This window comes from Myxocyprinus asiaticus, chromosome 29 (genome assembly GCF_019703515.2).
Source record: "Myxocyprinus asiaticus isolate MX2 ecotype Aquarium Trade chromosome 29, UBuf_Myxa_2, whole genome shotgun sequence".
NCBI lineage: Eukaryota > Metazoa > Chordata > Actinopteri > Cypriniformes > Catostomidae > Myxocyprinus > Myxocyprinus asiaticus.
Genome location: NC_059372.1, coordinates 14,355,037 through 14,380,077, shown reverse-complemented (window position 1 = coordinate 14,380,077; position 25,041 = coordinate 14,355,037). Strand labels below are relative to the sequence as shown.

Here is a 25,041-nt window from a genome sequence, read left to right as displayed (position 1 = left end):
AATAACACACACATTCAACATTCCCCACACGTTCTTTCAAACTGCCCTCCTCTTATAGATGGTCTCAGACAACGACACTTACTAACACAGACTGCATCTTGAATTTATTCAAGAGGGAAATAAAACTGCGGGAGCGGTGGTTGCGGGTCTCTGGTGAGGACTGACATTAATTGCAAGGTTAATTCGGCCACCTCATGACGTTAAGACCAATTACAACAGGCAGTCAACAGGGTACTGTAGCGCTCTCTTGAAAAATTATATGAAGGATATTAAATAATGCGAAGAGGGAGAAGTTTACTGGGAAGAGTTTAATAAAGTGGAAGGGTAGGAATAAACAAAGGCTGTGCGAGTGAGTGGGACATGGGGTCCTGAGAGGCCACAGGCATTAGCATCAACTAACATGTCAACTCTCCTGCTGATGTGAATGCAATGAGTCTACAAACCGAAACAAAACATGGCTGTTTTCGAAGTAGCACAATAACATACTAAGATAAACAAACTTCTCTGAAAATAAGCCTTAATATCTTACACAATTTTGTTGTTTAGGACATTTAGATATTTTACTGGAAAACAAGACAGAAACACTGATTAAAAAGTCATTTTTGTGCTGAGTAAGTAGTAAGCTAGTATTCTATTGCTAACGTAGCGAGTGTTTATGTGTGTGTGTGTTTAAAAGAATTGTTTCCCCAAAAGTTAAAATTCTCTCATAATTTACTCACCCCCATGCCATCCAAGTTATGTATGACTCTTGCTTCTGCAGAACACAAACAAAGATCTTTAAAAACATATTTCAGCTATAGGTCCTTACAATGCAAGTGAAAGGTGACCAAAACTTCAAAGCTCCAACAAGCACACAAAGGCAACATAAAAGTAATCAATAAGAATCCAGTGGTTCAATCCATGTCTTGTGAAGCGATCCAATCAGTTTTGTGTGAAAACAGACCAAAATTGAACTCGGGAGTCTCCTTGCTGATCATTATTTCAAGCTTGATTACAATTCCTAGAGCCATTAAGCACTGTGCATGCACAAAGCGCTAGGAAGTGTAATCAAGCTTGAAATCATGATCGTGTCTAAAGACTGCAATGGCAAGATATACAATGAAAAATGACTTACATTTTGGTATGTTCTCATCCAAAACTGATTAGATTGCTTCACAAGACATGGATTAAACCACTGGAATTTCAGGATTACTTTTATGGAGCCTTTATGTGCATTTGTGAGCTTCAAAGTTTTGGTCACCATTCACATTCATTATATAGACCTACAGAGATGAGATATTCTTCTAAAAATCTTCATTTGTGTTCAGCAGAAGAACGTCACATCCGGGATGGCATGAGGGTGAGTGAATGATGAGATAATTTTAATTTTTGGGTGAACTATTCCTTTAAAAGCGAGTATCCACAGAGATTTGAAAATGTCACTTTAAAAGCATAGTTTAAAAACAAGGTTTGAAAATGAATTTAAAGGAGCAGGTAAGAGAGTAAATGGGGAGACAAAGAACATAGTGAGTACAAAAGCGATATTTCACAGATGAAAAAAAGAGCAAAATCTCAAGAAATAAAGACCAAAGGGAAAGAGAGAAGCGAGAAACAGAAACTAAAGTCAGCTAGGAGGAAAAGGAGGGTGAAAGAAAGCAGAGCGAGTGTGTGAGTAGGTGTATGTGTCAGTAATGAGATCACTGCAGGAAGGGCAGCCGAAAAATTGCCTTTGCAATACATTTTAGGGCATGTCCACACTAATCTGTTTTACTTAAAAAAAAAAAAAAAAAAAAAAAAAAAAAAAAATGTTTTTAGTTTCCTAACGTCAGTGTTTTCAAAAGTATGCCGTATTAGAGCAAGTCTACATTTTGGGTGAAGGAAAACACTGTTCCAGTGTGGATGAGAGGCATAAAAAATCAATGATATTTTTATTTTTTAAACTAAAATGTATTACTGTAGTGTGGACATAAAATCTAACAAAGTTCTTACTAGAAGGAGACTGATATATTGGTTTTACCAATTAAAACCAATCAGTTATCTGCAAAAATCTATGCCGATTATTATAATTTTTTTATTATTATACATCTGTGTTCCTCTGGAGGATTCTACAGTTAAAACGACTTCTACCGTATAACAGCGGCCTATTGAGGTGACCCCTCTTTGTGATCTAAATCTGTCATCACTGACAATATTCATTCATATTTTTAGTCACTTCAATACATATTTTGTTATTTTAATTAGATAAATCAAGTGTTCTAAATTGAAAAGAGAGCATGTAAAGAAAAATGTGATTATATGGAAATGTGCTCCGTCAGCACATACATCATATCTCCAACTTCATATCTTGTAAATAATAATACAAAACTAGTGAAATATATGAATACAAAATCCTTAATCTTGACTTTAATCTAAATCCTTAATCTATAAAAATAAATGAACACAGAAATACTTTATTATAGAGCACTGAATCAGAGCCAAGTCTCCATAATTTCAAAATAAGGGTCCCAAAATAATTAAGTGTATTTCAGGCCACGTTATTAGTGAGATTTTGGTTTCAAAAGAAACTGAATTTGGGATTTTATTCATTTTGGACTCTTTTAGTCTCTGTGCCCATCATAGTAAGGAAAGACTAAGAAATGTATAAAAATATATATATATATATATATATATATATATATATATATATATATATATATATATATATATATATATATATATATATATATATAAAAATTGATTTGAAAAACTATTGTCCGATTAATAGGTTATCAGCCTTTTCCACCACTTTACTTATCAGTATCGACAAAATCCACTATCGGTCGACCTCTAGTTCTCACAGTGTCTGAAATTTTGCTGTTGACACAAAATGTTGCCATTATGTCCTATGGCTGCACATTCTACAGTATATTAATGTGCCAAATTTCTGCTTTGCTTGGCAACCAATCAACAGGAAGAATTGTTTATTACAATAATTTAACATTCATTATATACATTGATGTCCCTTACACTGTTACTGTTTTATAAAACAATAAGCCTTACTATACAATTTATTGCTTTAGTCAACGTTGTCACTCATGACCAAACACCTAAGACAGCGTACAATTGGACATAAAAGACAGATGATGTCATACAGTCTGCCTCTGCTTTTACCCAAGATGTCACTGGGGTCGTACAATACAATCAGTCAAGCAACAATTGTAAAGGACATTAAAAAAAATTGCACAGTGTGCACCAGGCTAAAGAGCGAGGATGACGGGCAGTGCACACAGAAGCAAAAAAAAAAAAAAAAAAAAAAAAAGGAAGACAGCTGGCCAGTACTCAGCTCACACACACACACACACTCACAAATAGACAGTTGCTCGGACACACGACTGTACGTGGACAGAAGGGCGACTGCAGACCGTGCCAAGATGATAAGTGGAAGAGGTCTAGGGGCAGAAGTATGTGTGTGTCTTTGTGTGGAAGTGTGTTTGAAGAGTGAAAGGCACAGCAGGGTCGCTCTATCTCTCAGGCTTTGGTTAAACTTGGCTCTTTAGCCACCCTTCAGTCCTGAGCCAGCCTAGGAAAGCTTGAGATCCCTCCTAACGAGATGTAACGCCTGCTCTGAATAGCACAATGAAGTCACTTGCTCTCTTTTAGTCCTCAGTCTCTGTTTCTTTAGTCAGTTTAGCACAGACGCGCTGGGGTCAACCAGAGGTCATAGCACCAAAACGGCACACTGGGCCTAAAACTGGCCAACGTGCACTGCAAACTAAACATGCTGAGCAAGTATCACTATTACTATTACTCCTACTTACTCCTACTATTACTAAACTTTTAGTATCAAACTTTAGCACACAACTCAAAATTAAAAATTGAAATACATCACTAAACCCCTGTTGTTCTCAGTTAAAGGAATGTTCCGGGTCAATAGAAGTTAAGCTCAATCGACAGAATTTGTGGCATAATATTGATTACCAAAAAAAAAAAAAAATATATATATATATAGTATATTCAACTCATCCCTCATTTATAAAAAAACAAAAAAACAAAACTGTGGTTGCAGTAAGGCGCTGACAATGGAAGTGAATGGGACCAGTCCGTAAACATTAAAATGCACACTGTATCAAAAATATGCTAACATGATTTTAGTGTGATAAAATCACTACTAACCTTATCTATGTAAAGTTAAATCTGATATTACAACTTCATTGTCAAGAAAACAACATGTAGAACCAATATTTTGTCATACTAAAATCATGTAAACATGTCTAATGTTTAAGTCTTGTGGCTATACTTTTGAAACAGCGTGTATTTTAATATTTACACATTCATGTTTATACGTTATACATTCACTTCCGTTAAGTGCATTACTGTAACCATATATACAGTATATATACATATATACATATATATATATATATATATATATACAACAGTTAGTTCCGGTCCTTGCATCTGACTGGACGAGAGACGTTCCATGAGTACTGATGGTCTCACACCATCAGAACTCGTATGCTTCACTGTGTGTATCACTCTACTTGTGTTCGTGCCATTCTAAAATAAAGTGTAAGAGCAGTGCAGATGTGTTAAGAGCTACCTGTCTCTTTACATTTAATTTTGTGACACTGCATATTTTAGCCAGCAGGTGGAGGCAAAAGACCATTTTTGTGTGTAATATCGCTCGTATTACTACTGCACTACTAAAGCTAGGAAATAGCTTTAAATGGCTTTAAACTAACAAATTCAGCATTAAGGCTCATCACAGCTGAGAAACACAACAGACTGATTAATTACACAAACTCAAGGCGCTTATCTCTTACCGGAATTTCCACATTGGAGAGAAAATACTGTTCAAAATGGTGGAGATTGCGGTTTCTATAGTGAATGACTCTTGCACACCAGCTACCGCAAAATAGGGAGGAATACCCCCGCTTGGACGGCTATTTTTCCACTGAGAAAATAGGATGAATTTCACCAAAATGACATTATCTTCAAAAGCTGACTAACAGACTACAGCATCATCAACAGTTGATCGCACATGCTCCATCTCTCTCTCTCTCTCTCTCTCTCTCACACACACACACACACACACACACACACACACACACACACACACACACACACACACACACCCTTGTTTCTCCAATAACATGTTTGAAACAGCCCAAGCCGTGATACTAGTAGTTCTAAAGTGATGTTTTTGAGAGGCTTGGATGCATCATTAGTTTTGAACAAGCAACGGCATATTCTGATCTGTGGCGTAAGAAAGTAGTTCCATGCACAAATGCGTTTTTTTATGGCCGTACTGAGTTTTTCCTAATTATTTTAAAATATACTTGTACTTGTTCATTGAACTGTTGTATATAAGCAATATCACACTCGCAATCGTGCTATATGGCCCTAAATCAGCACTGCTGTGATTGCCTATGGCACTCGGCCTGCGGCTGAATCACAGCAGTGCTGATGTAGGGCTATATCACACTCTTGCTCATGTGATATTGCTTAAATGTATATATGGTTTCTCCCTGGTGTTGACCTGTGCCCCAGATGTTTCTTTTCCTTTGCAAAATTAGGGCAAGCCAACCTTCAATATGTGCTCTCACGACTACTAATTTCAACAGCCAATCAGAGTCCCCCACTATTAGCAGGAGGCAAATTGAAGTTGAATTGCCCAGTGAACAGTAACATGATTATGAAGATTGCTCACAATCTCTCTGAGAGTCAGCAAGGTGGCACTGAGGGTGCAATACCATCTGCAATCAGCAGAGACAATAATGATTACTGACTATAATCACCTGATCATGCCATCAGGACAAATTTACTGATAAAACTGCTTTCACCTCAACAGAAAGTCTGAAAATAGTACACTTCATCTGGGATGGATGGATGGATGGATATTCATTTTATAGCTCTATATCCCTACTGTATGTCAACAAGCGAATAGCAGAAATATCTGAGACAAATGTGCTCCATTAAGTCTCCTGAGTAATGCAATTTTCGTCTGGGCAGAGAGAGCAATAGAAAATTTGGGCATAATTATGATGCAAACATTCAAGAATAATTGAAGCAAAACATTCCGTTTACAGACAGATTGATGCTAATTCAACATGAAATTGAAGGAGTGAGAAATTGTTATGCTGATTGAAAAGCATGTTTTATTGTTTTGCTCATTTGAGCTCAATTTAATTGAAGCTTCCCTACAACATTGAAACTAAGAGGATAATTACTATAAAAACTGCTGTACATCTTGAGGCACTTTTTATCTTATGGCACATACTGTGCTGTCTTTACTGTACTGGCCTCAATAACAGAGACTTATTTTATCTACAATACTCTGGAACCAAAAATCAAGGATAATAACACACCAAGCTGAATATATATATATATATATATATATATATATATATATATATATATATATATATATAAAACACTCAAGCCAAGTAATTACAAAACAGCAGGAGAAAACTATAACCTCAGCCAACGACATTACAGATACACCATTGTGTCTTTCAGCACAACAACAAAATTTGTTGTAGTGTTGTAGTATGTCGAGAAAATGCCACCAATATGAAAGACGATGTGCTGGATGCCCCCCTGACCTTGAAAAAACAAATTAACAAATAACCGCAGGGCAAGTTTTGCTTAGCGGGCAGACTCTTGAGACTGTTTTTGCCACTGACAGCCTGTTTCTAAATGACTCATTAAGTTTCCTGCTCACAAAGTAAATTAAAAATCATCTCTGCCTATCAAAGGGCGAGCGATATAGACATCTGGAGGGAGAGAAGGCAAGAAAACTCCAACTCTGAATTTAAAAAATGCATACTAGTACATCTCAGTCTGCATATGTGCCAGTGTTTGTGTGTATTCTCATGAGAAGGACCAGTTGTTTTCAGAGTGAAGAAGGCCTCATAGGGACCTGTGCAGTTTTATTCAGAAGATGCCGTGAAGCTGAGCTTCTGCTATAGATGCTGTCCTCCTTGCTGGTTCCTGTCATGGGGGAAGTGCTTGAAAACATGTTACATTATTTTGTCCCCTTATTTTCTTCTTTGCTGTATATCTCTTTCCTGTAGTGTACGCCAGACAATAAAGCACAACTTCAGCCACGGCTCATTATGACCCAAATCCAAGCGATGACATGTTAGATTCAGGAAGTTACAGATCCGAAGGGCTAAACATGCAAAAGTGGCCAACAAAGCTATGCAGACTTTAGAATCTTGCTCTCAGCACAGAGTACCAATGTTAGACAAAATATTAAAGGGATACTTCACTCAAATATGTTAATTTATTCATTTACTCACCCTCATGTCTTTCAAAACATCTATGACTTTCTTTTTTCCATGCAACACAAAAGGAAATGTTTATCAAAGAATGTCCAAACTGCTTTTTTTTTTTTTTCACAAAATGAAAGTGATTGGTGATTTTCATGGAACAATAGCTTTAATTTAGGTCTGATACTCACAAAGCTATTAAATATCTTCAAAAGACTTGGGGAAATCCATAAATTATACTTTATGGTGCTCTTTTGTCCTTTTTGGAGCTTGACAGCCCCTGGTCCCCATTCACTTTCATTGTATGAAAGAGGGCAGCTCAGATATTGCGCTAAACTTGTTGTGTTCCATGAAAGATGGCAAGGCATACAGCTTTGGAACGACATAGGGGTCGGTAAAAAATGACATAATTTTCATTTTGAGTGAACTATCTCTTTGACTAACTACTTATAAAGTTGTTTCTGAAAAAAAAACAACAAAAAAAACAAGACTCAACTAATTAGCGGACACAGCTGTACGTTCTTCTATCTAAACTACATTTCCTTTCATCTGCTGCAGTCAGCTGCAGATCACCGCTGTGTCACGCGAATCTACCATGTCACAGAGATGATGTCAGTGTTGAGGAGATTGGGATAGGTGCCCAGAATCTCACTTAACCAGTTCAATGAGACATTTGTCCAATTAGGGCCTCAATCGCTTGCCAGAAGGAAGCCACCTAAACCGTTCTTTTAAGCCCTGTCAGAACACCGTCCAAACCAAATGCTGATTATCCAACGAAGCAAGATGACAGGAATCGGTTGCATGCCCATTGCACTGTCCTTAGTTGAGATGGTAATTCCAGCAAACTAGGCCAAAAACTAAAAGTAATGATTGATCATATAAATACAAACAATTGCATTACTTTTTTAAAACACAATAATTGCTGTCTTGCAACTTCAAAACATTTCACATACTGCAACAAATTTGTATTTTTGTCTTTTATTTATTTATTTATTTGTTTATTTATTTTGTTGAGTAAATATCTAAACATCCATTAAACAAGATATATTTACATGGCAAGATAAAATAACTAGTTTTCAGAGAATATATTTTGAATTAAATATAGTTAATGTTGAATTTGTTTATTTTTAATCAAGATATATTTACCTGAGATGCAACACTGCATTTTTTTTTTTATAAAAAAATACAAGTTAAGGTTAGGTTCAATACAAGTTAAGCTCAATAGACAGCATTATATTGAAATTAATTATGACTTTCCCTTTAAAAAAAAAGCAAAAATAAGTTACAGTGAGGCACTTACAATGGAAGTGAATGGGGGCCAATACGTAAACTTTAAATTACTCACTATTTCAAAAGTATAGTCAGAAAATGTAAACAATATGTGTGTTAACATGATTTTAGTGTGATAAAATTGCTTACTAACCTTTTCTGTGTAAAGTTATAGCAAGTTTTACAACATTGTTGCCATGACGATGTGATGTCAACAAATCCTAAAATGACTATAAAAATGATGATTTAAACAACTTTACATCTTAAAAAAATACAAGAGTTTTAACAGAGGAATTAATGTAAGTGCTTTTATAAAATTATATGCTACACATTTCTGTCTTTAAACCCTCCAAAATTTGGCCCCATTCACTTCTATTGTAAGTACCTTACTGTAAACTTGATTTTTGCTTTTTTTAAGAAAAGGAGGGACAAGTAGAACAATTGTTTGTGGTAATCAACATTATGCAACAAATGCTGTCAACTGAGCTTAAATTGCATTGAACATGGAATATTCCTTTAATTCAGAAATAAAGTTACACAATCTTGCATAAATTTGCTTGTCAATCTAATTTATCTTGTTTAAAGGACGTTTAGACATTTTTACTGGAAAACAAGATATAAAAGATGATAAAGAGTATGATTTTTATTACTGCATCCTCAGAAACTACTGTACATTACGTAGGCAGGAGATAGTTTATCTTTAGGGAGTCTCATGAGTGGATTTGCCATGTAGGTCATTTTCCATGCAATCTACTTTTCGCATCACAGGGCTTATTATACCACCAATTAGAAACAGAAGGGTGTCTAATGGGGGCGTTTATAATTAGCCCAGGTGGTCTTTTCAAATTTTTTTTTTTTTTTTTTTGTAAACCTGAGTCACACCGTTTCCCGCTATCCCACAGTTCACGTTGCCTGTGCTCTGATTGGATGTATGTAGTTCAGATGGTGTGACCATCTAAAATCAGCATTAATCTCTAAAGATCTAATTTTAGCATGCAGTCTTTTCCTCTCCAACAATATCAAAGAGAAAAGAAAGCCTCTGGGGTGGATCGCTACTAACGTATCCCCCCTCCTCTCAGGAAGCCTTCGCACTCTCCCCTGGGAGTTGCACTTAAAGCACAATATCAATTTAAACTTCACACCCTATAATTAATCTAACACAATACTTTGCTAACTGAGGCTGATATTTTTAAATATAAATTTGGACTGTTCCACTCAAACATAATATATATAATATTAAGTAAACAGAATAATAAATATAAAATTGCAAAAACTATAGATGAGCTTATACGATCAGATTCTACTGTGGCCTCTAAATAAATGGCTGAATGCCATAGATGTTCATTTTGCTACATTCTGATTTGCATTCAACATTGAACAGGATTGTGAAAATGGCTAATCCTTGTACAGTTTAACCTATTCTGATGGAATTTGGACAATAGCACTCCATTTCATCAGTCTAAGTCATTAGTACGGCTTTTCATCAACTCTGTGTGTCCATCCTCTAGGCCCCAGTGCAGAATCACTGCCACTACTAGTACAACTACAGGAGCCAATGCTGCAGGAATAGCCTTGATATGCTTTTCCACGCCACAAAGAGAGAGAGAGAGAAAGAGAGAGAGAGAGAGCTCGACTAGCAGGCAACTTCTGCTCAAAGCGAGCAAGGCAACAGCAGGGGACTATGTGGACTGAAAGGAGAATTGTGTGCATGTGAGAGAGAGAACGAGAGAAAAAGAGAAAGTGGCAAGAGTGGTGGGTTTTCTCTTTGGGAAAGGAGCCAATCCAATTACAGGCAGCAGAGCAAGCTCGGTTTCTTCAGCTGAGCTAAATTTCACATTTCATCACTCTCTTCCCACCATTCTGTTTCAATCTCTTTCTCTTTTTCCATTTCTCTCCCTTCTTCTTGTAGGTAAAGTGTAGCAACAGACTCCTTTCTTAAAGGTTGAGGCAAAACTCACTTAAAATGGGCGAATTTCACAAAACATCTTTGGGTCAAATTTGACCCCAAAATCAAAGGAAATTTTGCATTAAGACAATTGAGTCTATTTTAGCACCATTAAATGTAGTTGTATTGTGACATTTTTTTAGGACAATAAGCCACATTTCTCTTCAAATTGTCATTACCAACATGCATCTGAATGTTTTACTTTTGAGTTTTGTTGTAGTTTCCATTATTTTAAATTACAATTCTCATAACTGTAATACAGTAATGTATTACAAAATTCTATAAATTCTGATATATACATACATTTTTGTAAACAATGGGATTGGCCTATATGACCCTGTTTCCACTTGGTGTTATGATGCATCTCATGTGATCAGATCACATGTGGTCGGGTGAGACACATCGCTGTTTATACCTGGTCATTAATTAATCTCCTGGTCATTATTAATCTCCTGTGACCACTTGTGTTCGGATTTGGATGGAAGGGTGTCTGTTTCATGAAAACATACATCAATCACTATATCAGTGTGTTACTGCATGATAATAAAGCACAACAAAGTCATAAAAGACAAAGAAAGCATGAACAAAATTGTGTGCTGTTTCTCCCAGATGTGGTTGAAATTTAATCTAAGCACAAATGCAACATGTCAAGCAGAATTATCCATTATTTTAGTGGATTACCTGTATCAAAGGAGCTTCAGGTGTTCGTGCTTGCCATCTGTGTTGATATCAGACACACTAAAAAAGATCCGTGAAGTTCTCATGATTGTGTATGTATCCGCTTTTTAAAAATCTTCCAATCGGATGGTTATTTTATTTAAAAGCTCCTCGCGTCCGGCGAACTTTAAAATGTTGTTTAAGCGCAGCAGTTGATTGACAGGTGAGGGGTGGTGCTTCACTGCTGTCTGGATGCATACAGGACGGATTAACGTTTATACCTCAAATGCGATGTGGTCACATGCGTTTTTGACCACATTCATATGTGTTTTTTTGTGATCCTATCATAAAATGTTTTAGACCCCATTTAGACCTGTATTTAGGACTGACTACATATGATCGGATCACCCAAAACATATCTTATTACCAAGTGGAAACAAGGACTTTATATCTACATATATACACCGATCAGCCACAACTTTAAAACCACCTGCCTAATAATGTGTAGGTCCCCCCCCGCGCCGGCAAAACAGCGCCAATCTGCATCTCAGAATAGCATTCTGAGATGTTATTCTTCTCACCACAATTGTACAGAGCATTTTATCTGAGTTACCGTAGACTTTGTTAGTACAAACCAGTCTGGCCATTCTCTGTTGACCTCTCTCATCAACAAGGCGTTTCCATCTGCAGAACTGCCGCTCACTGCATGTTTTTTTGTTTTTGGCACCATTCTGAGTAAATTCTAGACACTCTTGTGCTTGAAAATCCCAGGAGATCAGCAGTTTAAGGAATACTCAAACCAGCCCATCTGGCACCAACAATATTCTGTAACTGTAACTGCTGATCTCCTGGGATTTTCACTCACAACAGTCTCTAGAATTTACTTAGAATGGTGCCAAAAATGAGTGGCAGTTCTGTGGACAGAAATGCCTAGCTGATAAGAGAGAGTTCAACAGAGAATGGCCAGACTGGTTCAAACTTACAAAGTCTATGGTAACTCAGATAACCACTCTGTACAACTGTGGTGAGAAGAACAGCATCTCAGAATGCTATTCTGAGATGCTGGTTGGCGCTGTTTTGACATTAGGCATGGTTTTAATGTTTAATGGTTTTAATGCTGTGGTTTAATGTTTTAATGTTTTAAAAAATGTGGTTTAATGTTTTAATGTTGTGGCTGATCGGTATACAGTAATATATATATATATATATATATATATATATATATATATATATATATATATATATATATATATATATATATATATCACTATGTTTTTTCACATAATGAGAATGCAATTTTTGGTATTATGTTAATGAGAATTTGGGCAAATGTGCTTAATTGTCATTAAAATGTCATGAGATTCTCATTAGTGTAATAAAGTAATTTTTTACTGTACACAGAAAAAAAAAAAAATAGTGGTCGACCGATATATCACCTCGGCCGATACTTGGTATTTTTTAAATATCTGCATCGGCCGATATATTTTCCCATTTGCCCCAGACTGTGCCAAGATTCGCCTGCTTGCATGTGAAAGACCCATCTGAGACATGTAAACGACCAATCAGAGTTTGTTTTGTCGTAAGATGCCTTTGTGTTAGCACAATAATAAACAGGTTTGAAACACAGTGTCCTTCAGTGTTGCCATGTATGCTTACTATAAATGACATAAACCAGGAGAGGCTGCTATCTACCATCTAAAACACACAAAAATTATAAATAAATAAATGAATAATTCTTATCTTTAAGATTTGTATTCTCTTTTAAAAGTTAAAATTTTTTGTGTGAAATGTAATGCTAAAAGTGAATATAATTTAAAATGTAATTAATTTTTTAGAAATTTTATGAACATCTAATTTACTATAATATTAAATTGTGTTGTATCATATATCGACATTATATTGGCCTATCAGACACTCAGCTCTCTAGATATTTGTTTTTTCTTCTTTTTTTTTTTTTTTTTGCATTTCAGTAATGAGATTGTTTTATTGCGTTAATTAGAATTTGGGGGAATGTGCTTAACTGTCATGAAAATAATGTCATGAGATTCATAATACAGTAATTTTGTACTATATACAGAAAAAAAATTCTGTATCACAGTAATGAGAATGATTTTTTTTTTTTTTTTTTTTTTTGTATAACATTAATGTGAACTTGGGGGAATGTGCTTAATTGTCATGAAAATAATGTCACAATGCAAAAATATATCTAAAAATACACTTCATTTTCTTTAAGCAAAATACAATTTCTTATTTCTTTCTTTTGATTTAGGAGTACAATATGACCCGGAGAAGTTCTTGACAGGTTTCCCTTATTACAAAATATCACCCAGTGAGCATCAAATTCTGTAGATCTAAAGCCCTCTTTAATATCACCATAGCCAAAACACAACAGCCAGATTCTCCACGCTGCACAGGCAGACTAAGGCTTATTGACATCGAGCAAAGTGACATGCATGTACCAGATTCCTGAGCTCTCAGTATCCATTTGTGTATCCTCCAAGAGACACAGTTTCTGGGGCGGCGATATCTCCCCAACCTTTCCAAAACACACAAACTCTCATAAGGCCGTTTTATCCTCTTCCTCCGACACTGTTACACCCTGTGCAGATGTGGCCCGATTCTCAGGGTTTTCTGGGACTGTAGTGTGATCCTATTCACTCAGTCTTTCCATCTAGGGTAATTCCTCCCTAATTCCGCTGTTTCTGTGTGACAAGCACGAATGGCCATATATGCATGCTCCTGTAGCACAACTGGTTGAGCATACTGTAGCTCTAGAAAGGCCAAAAGGTCAAAGAGGTTTTGATTTACAGGGTATACATGTACCACACTGCAAAAAAAAAAAAAAAAAAAATATATATATATATATATATATATATATATATATATATATATATATATATATATATATATATATATATATATATATTACATCTTTGTCTTGTTTTCCAGTAAAAATATTTAAACATTTTTAAAACAAGATACATTGTTTGACAAGTATAATAGTAAGACTTGTTTTCAGAGAATATATCCTTATTTTTCAAATAAATGGCAATTTTTTTTCTTGCTTTAATTATGAAACTCACTAAATGTAGCTATATTTGTGTTTAAAATGAGATAAAACTACTTGTCAATGGGGTTATAAAAATAAACATACAGTCTCTGAAAACTAGTCTTCATATTTTATGCAAATTAAATAAGTAAATTCATCCTTATATAAGGATGTTTAGATAATCTTTATGGAAAACACAATTAATGATTAAGATATATTATTTTTGTTTGTTTGTTAGTTTTATTTTTTGCATGCACTGTACTTCGCTTTATAAAAGTGATAAAAGTGTCTGCCAAATGCATAAAATGTAAATGCAAGACTTATTCTCTTCCTTGGCCACTAGGAGGGTGATATGTATATGCTGAGAGTCATTTGTGAGCAGAGAAACCTTGAGGCAAGAGAAACATGCCACGGCAGCACTTCGGAGAGCATGGTGCTCTTGGCCTAATTTAATTTTACCAACCGAGAGAAAGAAAATAACATTAATTAATAAGTCGCTAAAACAAGAGGATTACAGAGCGCGAATGCCTCTGATTCCGATGCCACTTCCTGATTGCACTGCTGATTTAATTATAAATTAATTAAGCAAGGCGCAAAACACAATTTGGATGTTGCCGTGTTACCGGCATGAAACAAACGCTGGCTTTGACACTCTGACATTGTCCATTCTCCATGGTGTCTGAGAAGGCAGCTGTTATTTGTGTGTGTTTGTAGGGGGCAGGTGGGAATGAGAGACAAACCCAACATTTGAATAGACCAGGTCTCTCTCTCTCTCTCTTCATCCCTTTCATGCCTTTTGCAGCTGCTATGGTGTGAGGAAAGGAGGTGGGCATGCCTGGTCCTGCTCATCTAACAGGGCCTGTCCTGTCACTCAGCAATGTAGCCATGCCCTAAGGGCTATGAGTCCCAAAAGCAGCTGATAGACCCCTAGTCATCATCTTAATTGTCTATTATTACAGGTAGTCTCATTTTGCGACCACAGCAGCTCTATTAGCCACATGCTAACATGTCAAAACTTCCTGAATTGGCTGCTCAGTACAGCTAATCAGGTAAAACTTTACCAAGCAACATTATAACCACTGGAAACAAATACTATCTATCAAATAGTCAACATATTTACTTTTTTAATACACATGTCTGGTCTTTTTTTGTATGACTTATGAATGCAAGGCAATCCAAAGTGGGGAAAAAATGTCTTTGTAAACTTTCACCAATATGTAATAACTCTAAAACGACTTTCCTTTTCAGATGACATGAAAAAGTTATTTAAGCATTGTTTTAGGCTATTGTTGAAGGTTATGCCACTTTTCTTAAATCTTGCCAAGAGTTAATGCAGAAATGTAACATTATAAAGGTTACGCAAATAATACGATTTAAAAATAAGTGTTTCCATTGGGATACGTCATGATGCTCTTGATGGTTAACTTGACGTTCAGTCTCCATTTTCTGGTCCAAAAGTCTCAGCAAAACTGAATGCAGACATTGCTTCAAGACTGCAATCGACTGCAAACTCGCATTCAGGTCTGGTTACATTTTGGTATGTAATGCGCACTTTTCACAATCCAATCAATTCCCAATCCATAAAATCAAGTCCCTACCCTAATTTTTTTCTCATTAAATCGATTTCACTCGCAAATACGCTGCATAACAGAAGTAAAATGGGTTGCAAATGCCGTTTCATGCTGACTTTAAGTTCTAGAAGTCGACTGAGGGCTTCTTGTCAATCATGCTACCATTGCCAACCAAAAGGTGATTTTTAACGCCACATTATCTCCATGACCTTTATCTGAAAGATATTCTAATTAAGCATCTGATAACCCTTTACCCTCGGCAGTGTCTCATTCTTAATGCCAGTGTCAAGGGTTTCCAGACTCTGTCTGTGTCTAACAACCATTCCTTTGGTTTGGCTGAGAAGGCACCTATTAAAATTAATAGACTATGGAGGTAGGCGGGAACCTCTGAGGTCGCCTTAAGCTGCCCATTACAAACTGAGAGTGAAAAGAACCAAAAGACTCCTACAAAATTATATTAGATATTTAGAAAATTTTCTGGCTCCTACGTCCATCCATACTTTTAAATGAGGACAGTTCAAAGTAGAACAACGGAATACCATTAATAACTATCGTGACACATTGTTTGCAAACAAAAATGTACTTGTTTCTGAGGCTCTTAGATTAAAGGCCTAAAACTTTTCAACTTAAACAGATAGTTAACCTAAAAATGAAAATTGTGACAACTAAAATTTTGTCTGACATCTCGTTTTGTGTTTTGAAAGAATGTCATTTGGGTTTGGAAACAAAATGAGGGTGAGTAAATTATGCCAGGATTTTCATTTTTTGGTTAGACTATCCCTTTACCACGCATGTCCAGCTCTGTAAACTGTGTTGCTTCTCAGAGGGGAGGACACGCCATTCAAAGCCGAATTTGAAAGTCTCAAAGTACAAACCAGCGCAGAAGAAAAACAACACCTGTGTTCAGGACTCACCTTTTTCAGCCGTCCACTCTTGGTACCAATGAAAGCCACGCAGTAGCCATTGTAGACGTAAGAGGTCACTGAGGTCATGCGATCCCTGCTTTCCGTATAGAGTGTGTGTCCAGTCACCAGCTGAGAGCCGCCAAGGGGCTGGTTGATGTCCAAACCGCAGAAGGATTCATCAATAGGGACAGGCTACAGGAGGAGAAAGGTCAAGCCATAGTCAGCAGTTTGCTTTGAATCAAAAAGTCAAGGTCAGTTTGGTTGTTTCTACAGACACCAGTAGGAGGGTGAAAAGGTTGCACTGATTTTAATACAGAGAAGTGCTTCGTAAGCAAATCACTACTGATCCAAAGCCGGCTGGTTGTTCTGTTGTCAAGTGCACTGCAATAAATCATTTTCGTTCAGAAGATTTGTTTAGTTTTCCAGTAAAAATACCTAAACATCTTATACCTACTTATTCACGCGATTATCTAATCAGCCAATCGTGTGGCTGCTGTGCAATACATAAAATCATGCAGATACAGGTCAGGAGCTTCAGTTAATGTTCACATCAACCATCAGAATAGGGAAAAAATATGGCATGATTGTTGGTGCCAAACGGGCTGGTTTGAGTATTTATGTAACTGCTGATCTCCTGGGATTTTCATGCACAACAGTCTCTAGAGTTTACTCAGAATGGTGCCAAAAACAAAAGACATCCAGTGAACGGCTGTTCTGTGGATGGAAGTTGATGAGAGAGGTCAATGGAGAATGGCCAGACTGGTTCGAGCTGACTTAAAGGCTACGGTAACTCAGATAACCACTCTGTACAATTGTAGTGAGCAGAATAGCATCTCAGAATGAACAACACGTCAAACCTTGACGAGGATGGGCTACAACAGCAGAAGACCACGTTGGGAACTTTATTAGGACCATAGTGTTCCTAATAAAGTGCTCTGTGAGTGTATATTCCAATGGTTTAAAAAGTAAGTTTGTTTTCCCTTTGAATTAAGGTCTTTCGCATCAATTTTCGGTATGATAAACATTTCTAAAACAATGCATCTTTACGAACACCATCAAACTGAATATGAAATATTGTACTGCAACAATCTGTTTATATATATATATATATATATATATATATATATATATATATATATATTATTATTATTATTATTATTATTATTATTATTATTATCATCATTCAGCAGTTATGTTCAGATGCCATTTTTTTTTTTTTTTTTTTTGTTCCATACAGTCCACACAATTTTTGACCAATGAATTCCCATGACATTTCCAGTCATGATTACTGGATAAGGATTTCTCACAATTTGAACTCACCACAAGCAATTTCTAGCCAATGAAATGTTTTAGAAATGAGCTACTAAATTACAGTATATTCACTATAGAAATGTACTTGACTTTGCCAATTTTAATTTCCATTACTTTTCCAAGCCTGATATTTCCCAGCTTTTGTAAATCCATGGTAATCCTGACCTTAACACTGATTGAATAACTGTGATAGACTGGTAAATCTGATTCAGTTCATAATCAGCTGGTAGTTTGGGGTGTACCACAGGCACTTATCTCGTGGGTGCTTGGGCGCTCGAGTACCCATGTGAATGGCCGAGCACCCATGGAAAAACACGAGATATTCCCCATAAATTTTCTCCATAGGCATTTAGAAAAATATTTAATAAATATTTCTCAGCCTTGACCCAAACCAGAAAGCTCTATTATTAAACAGCATAAAATAAATTAATATAAATAAACCTTTAATTTGAAGCAAATCATTTTCAAAAATCGAAAAACTGGGAACTTCTCTGATTGGTGGATCTCACTTAGGGATCGTGGTTCTGGAGGGAGATTCTGGACCCAGAGGGATTTTACAAGACACAACTGCAGATTGAACTCTTTAATAATGAATTCATCAAGTGCACTGCCACACGGAGAACAAAATAATTGAAACTGAACAAGCTGAGCATGCACAATCTTATATTCCTTCATATTACTTAGGATACAAATTTGTAATGGGCATTAGTTGCATGCGTAGAAGTGTTCGTGCATGCACCGTGCTTAGCTTTTTGGCCAGATGCCCCCTTATTTATCCTATACAGGATGCCTAACACCTGTATTGAAGGCTTTATGTCCTGTATTGAAGCAAAAAAGGGACTGAGAACGAGACTCTTAAAGAGGACTCCCATCCTTAATTGAAGCGCTCAAAATGCTCAAATGTCCAATATTGCGTGAAACTTTCAATCTTATCACGTTGTGGTGGCTCGCAGCCGGTGTGCATTACCGCACCTTAGCGCATCTCTTTGGGTGAGTAAAGCCAATGTTGGTGGTTGGTCGTCAGAGCACCCACAGGCAGAAACATAAATCGGCGCCTTTGGGGTGTACTGTATGTCAACACTTAATACTAGAGAATACTGACTCCTGTGCACTTGTGGAGGGGAGACAGTAACCAAACCATTGAGTTTGGTTTCCCCAGCCAGACGCTTGCTTTTCTGTCCAGCTGGGCAGGCATGTTCCTGCTCTGCTCTGGTGAGCCCTACTGGGCTCCCTGACTGCCTCATTACCCTGTGCTATGAGAATAATGTAGCTCACCCCAGCTGGGGACAAGAACGCATTCACACACACTTACACACCTATACAGATGATACAGCTCTGCTAAAAAGACCAGCAAAGGCTGGTGAACCAACTTATGTTGTGTGTTAGATACTAGTATGAAAAACAATGCAAGGAAAGTCAGTGATGACTGAGGCTAACATTCTGACTAACATCTCCTTTTGTGTTCTACAGCAGAAAGTAAGTCATATGGAGTGTTGTGAAATGAGGGTGATTTTTGTATGAACCAGCAAGATTTACTTGGTTAACCAGCTTCACCAGAGAAACCCTGATGGTTGACTACGTTCTGCAGGTTTACTGGCAAAACCAGCGTCATACTAACACAAACCAGTTTAAATTAGCATGGACCAACGTGGAAATTCATTGTGGTCGCTCAAATTTAAATTTCTTGTCAGAGGTGGAGCTGTAAAAAAAATGTTTACATTAAAAAAAAAAAAATTACTCTTTCTCCTTTCTTGTATCTCCTCCTCTGACTCAGACACACACACACACACACACACACACACACACACACATACACACACATACACAATCCTAAACTAAAGAGATTGAAGCTTGTAAACATTTACAACCTAATGGGAGGGTCTATGCAGGCATGTACCACTATCAATCCCCATTTGAGTTGGGGCAGCGAGTTACAACACTCTGCGCCGTTTAGATACAGGTCATCTGAGTTTGTGACTGACAGTGGCCTCAAAGTGCCATGTAGAGTAAGAGAGATGGGTACTACACGCTCGGTCATGCTGCTGAATGCAGCATTGCTTGTCCCCGGCACTCCACAGCCCTTTAATATCATCCCGGCTGACTACAGGCTAACGCTATAAAATCTTTACTGCCTTCCAGCCCTTCACAAGCAGGGGGATGGCAATAACACAAGGATGTAAATGCCTTGTACTCTGCAGACCTCGGCCCACCTCTCGTTCACCACGCTTTCTTTTATTGTCCAATCCAAAAATAGCTGGAGGAATCTGCCACAGAGATTTTCAAATGTGAATGTTTGCATAGTCAAAAAAGGTATTTGTTCGCCTTGGATTATGCTTTGCCTTGGACTATGCTTACATGGTTTAAATATATTTGTATGCAAAGTTCTTTGCAGAGCTAGTCTGTCCATGTGTGGCCTATCTTGGTTTACCCCTAGAGCAGCTATTTTTCATTCATGCAAGCACAACTAATATCTGCTTTAAAGGGGAAATACAGAAATCTCCAAATTTGTTTGGCAATTATTCCATTTCAAGAACATACTGTATGTCAAATCACCAAAAATATAGTTGTGCTCAAAAGTTTGCATACCCTGGCAGAAATTGTGAAATTGTGGCATTGATTTTGAAAATATGACTGATCATGCAAAAAAAGTGTCTTTTATTTAAGGATAGTGATCATTTGAAGCCATTTATTATCACATAGTTGTTTGGCTCCTTTTTAAATCATAATGGTAACAGAAATCACCCAAATGGCCCTGATCAAAAGTTGACATACCCTTGAATGTTTGGCCATGTTACAGACACACAAGGTGACACACACAGGTTTAAATGGCAATTAAAGGTTAATTTCCCACACCTGTGGCTTTTTAAATTGCAATTAGTGACTGTGTATAAATAGTCAATGAGTTTGTTAGCTCTCATGTGGATGCACTGAGCAGGCTAGATACTGAGCCATGGGGAGCAGAAAAGAACTGTCAAAAGACTGCGTAACAAGGTAATGGAACTTTATAAAGATGGAAAAGGATATAAAAAGACATCCAAAGCCTTGAAAATGCCAGTCAGTACTGTTCAATCACTTATTAAGAAGTGGAAAATTCAGGGTTCTCTTGATACCAAGCCAAGGTCAGGCAGACCAAGAAAGCCACAACTGCCAAAAGAATTGATTGGGATACAAAGAAAAACCCATAGGTAACCTCAGGAGAGATACAGGCTGCTCTGGAAAAAGACGGTGTGGTTGTTCCAAGAAGCACAATACTTGACCCCTCTCCAAACATAGCGCTTATGGTTGTGACCATAAAGCTCTATTTTGGTCTCGTCATTCCAAATTACAGTGTGCCAGAAGCTGTGAGGCATGTCAAGGTGTTGTCGGGCATATTGTAACTGGGCTTTTTTGTGGTACTGGCGCAGTAAAGGCTTCTTTCTGGCAACTCGACCATGCAGCTCATTTTTGTTCAAGTATCGTCATATTGTGCTCCTTGAAACAACCACACTGTCTTTTTCCAGAGCAGCCTGTATTTCTCCCAAGGTTACCTGTGGGTTTTTCTTTGTATCCTGAACAATTCTTCTGGCAGTTGTGGCTGAAATATTTCTTGGTCTACCTGACCTTGGCTTGGTATCAAGAGATCCCCGAATTTTCCACTTCTTAATAAGTGATTGAACAGTACTGACTGGCATTTTCAAGGCTTTTCCATCTTTATAAAGTTCCATTACCTTGTTACGCAGGTCTTCTGACAGTTCTTTTCTGCTCCCCATGGCTCAGTATCTAGCCTGCTCAGTGCATCCACATGAGAGCTAACAAACTCATTGACTATTTATACACAGACACTAATTGCAATTTAAAAAGCCACAGGTGTGGAAAATTAACCTTTAATTGCCATTTAAACCTGTGTGTGTCACCTTGTGTGTCTGTAACATGGCCAAACATTCAAGGGTATGTCAACTTTTGATCGGGGCCATTTGGGTGATTTCTGTTACCATTATGATTTAAAAAGGAGCCAAACAACTATGTGATAATAAATGGCTTCAAATGATCACTATCCTTAAATAAAATACAGTTTTTTTGCATGATCAGTCATATTTTCAAAATCAATGCCAAAAAAAGGGTATACAAACGTTTGAGCACAACTGTATATAACAAACAAATCATAAAATGTAGCTTCTTTAATGAAAAATAAGCTAAAAGAGTATATTTCAGTTTCAAATTGATATATATATATATATATATATATATATATATATATATATATACATACATATATATATATATATATATATATATATATATATATATATATATATATATATATATATATATATACAGAGTATAGGATGATGGATGGATGGATGGATGGATGGACGGGTGGATGGATGGAGATTATTTGCCACAAAAACGATAGCTTTCAAACATTTTGCCTCAGATCCTGTCTCCTGTGCCTCACTAGCGCTCTTCACCTTGGAACGTATTTGAAGTGCATGTTGGGATATTTACACATTGACCCTCCTGCTTAGCACTGGAACCCATTCCCCATAGCGGCTGTTTTGGGTAGGGGGTTATTGTTCCATACACATATCTGGAAAAGGGTTGTCCTTTTAGAAGCCACCTGATCAATAGTGTCCTCTTTAGATCACTGCCCAAACTTGAGCTATGATAGGCTTGATCAGGCTGCCTGATGAAATGAAACACCAGCTGAATGACTGAATAGCATCAAAGGCTGGATGTGGAGAAGTGAGCAGGTTGGCCAGGCAGAGAGACAGCAGCAGCAGGGATGTGTAATAAATCTTTCATTCAGTCTTCTCGGCTTATGACTTCTATCTCCCTCTGTCTCTTAGTTCAACTTTCTCTGTGTTTCAACAATGGAGCTAAAGAAACTGGAGCAACTTGAAGGTATTGTTCACCCAAAAATAAAAATTATACCGTCATTTATTGTACTCACCCTCCTCTTGTTTTTAAACTTGTATGGATTTCTTTCTTCCATGCATGGAACACAACAGAAGATACAGTATTAGCTAGTATGTTAATCTCAGTCATCATTTCCATTGTATTTTTTCCATACTAACATTATGACTAACATACTGCCAAACATCTCCTTTTGTGTTGAAAAAAGTCATACCGAAAGAGTTTGGAACAACATGAAGGTGAGTAAATGACCAAATTTCTATTTTTGGTGAACTATTCCTTTAAGGGTAAAGTGTCATTTCTGTTCCTCTAGTGGCACCAAATGGAACTGCAAGAATAAGGATTTTTTCCAAACAGGTTTCCCGAACACTCCCTTCATATGCTATTGATCGCATAAACAGATAATCCCTCTCCAAACTCACACCATTGGCTGAGCCAATGTTGCTACGTCAAACTGGTTGGTATGTTTAAATAAAAACAGCAATGTTTTGATATTGCCACTAGGGGTGTACAGCGAAGCCATTATCTGTATTTGTATCTGTATCTGTTCATATGACAAAATGATCTGTATCTGTTTCTGTATTAGGATAGAATGGAGTGTAGGCGGGGCTTAAAACGGAAGTGTGTCAAAACTAAATGAAACGCCAATTTTTAAATGTTACTCTTACATTTATAGTTTCTATGAATAAAATATGCCTTGTATATGCCTTTTCATAATAACAGCCTAATAATAATAATAATAATTATTATTATTATTATTATTATTATACAATTATTGTTTAAATATCATCTTACCAGATGAAGCTGAATTTGTAGGCTACATTAAATCTGGAATATGTTGTAAACTTTGGTTTCTCCTGGTATTTCTGATATTAATATCTGCATGAAACAGAATGTCTGTATAACAACATTATTCTGGAGGCAAGAGGTGTCAAGCAAAATGTGAAATGTCAAGCACACATTTTGAAGTGAATAATAAATACAAATTCAAACATTAAAATAAAATAAAATAAAATAAATATAGCCTACAAACAGGTGAAAGTCCCATAAGTCTATCAAGAATTTTTACGATAGGACACCATTATTTAGTTAAATAAAATAATAATAATAATAATAATAATAATGTTACATTTATATAGCGCCTTACCAGAGTTCAAGAACACTTAACATTCTCAAATTTAGCACAGTTTAAAGAAGAAGAAGAAAGAAAGACAGAGTTTCAGTTTCTTCATTTTACTTGAGGAATATTCCTAACTGATGAATACTCTATGGAGCATTTAAACCTTTATGGAGCATTTTACCTTTTTTTCAGAATAAAGTCTTAACCAGTTAATAACCTTAATCACTGATGTGGATATAAATGTGGTCCACTTTAAGAGACGGATAGATGAGAAATCATCATTTCAGGTCAGGAATTTAACATCGCGCTCAGGTTTAGGCAATAAATAAATACATGAGAATCACGTGTGAATCGTGTGGTACATTAACATAGACATTTCAAGAAGCTGAAAGTGTATTGGATGTCGTATCTTAATGTTACAATTGATATGTTCCAGATGCGCACAATTTACAGAGACCGCAAACGAAGTCGAGACTGCGCCCATCCGAATCTGAAATCACACACTGTGCGCATTTTCATTCATAAGGTTTACACTTTAGAAATATTGGCTACACAAATTCATAAATTAATTATTATATATATATTATTTATTTAAAATGTTGCTTTATCCTTGTGCTTTTTGGATAATCAGTCATACAAATATTTTTTATATTCTTTGGATGAATCCATTATTCGTTATGAAGTCATTAATTGTACCTTTCAGAAATAGGGTATTAGGCTTCGGGCACATCCCTAATTGCCACAGTGTTTACACTTTTTGGGGAAATCAACCTAGACATGGATTACTTACAGTTATCTATGCATATTACTAGAAAGTATTCTGACATCAAGAAATTAAACACTTCACCTTTAAAGACAAAGTTGCAGACAAGTCTATGCAAAGGCCATGTTTCCAGTGATCAAAAATAGCCTCTAATAACTGACAGAAAATGAAACTAAAACATCACAGATAGGGAGGGCTAACAGTATTTCAAGGTAAAAAGAGCTTAGAGTACCAGACTAAAATGTCTGAGGACTATATATTTTGTTGTAAAAATATTTCCATACCCCTACTGGTCTTGAAAAGTGGGTAAAAAAAAAAAAGCTGTG

The 25,041-nt window shown here is 36.5% G+C and overlaps 1 protein-coding gene across 1 annotated transcript in view; it reads right to left on the bottom strand.

Annotated features, from left to right (window-relative positions):
* Nucleotides 1–25,041, bottom strand: part of LOC127419895 (plexin-A2-like) — a 318,335-nt gene that overhangs the window by 237,887 nt on the left and 55,407 nt on the right. Inside the window, exon 3 of the mRNA XM_051661704.1 lies at nucleotides 16,638–16,820. Coding sequence (XP_051517664.1) covers nucleotides 16,638–16,820 — 183 coding nt within the window. The remainder of the gene's footprint in view (nucleotides 1–16,637; nucleotides 16,821–25,041) is intronic.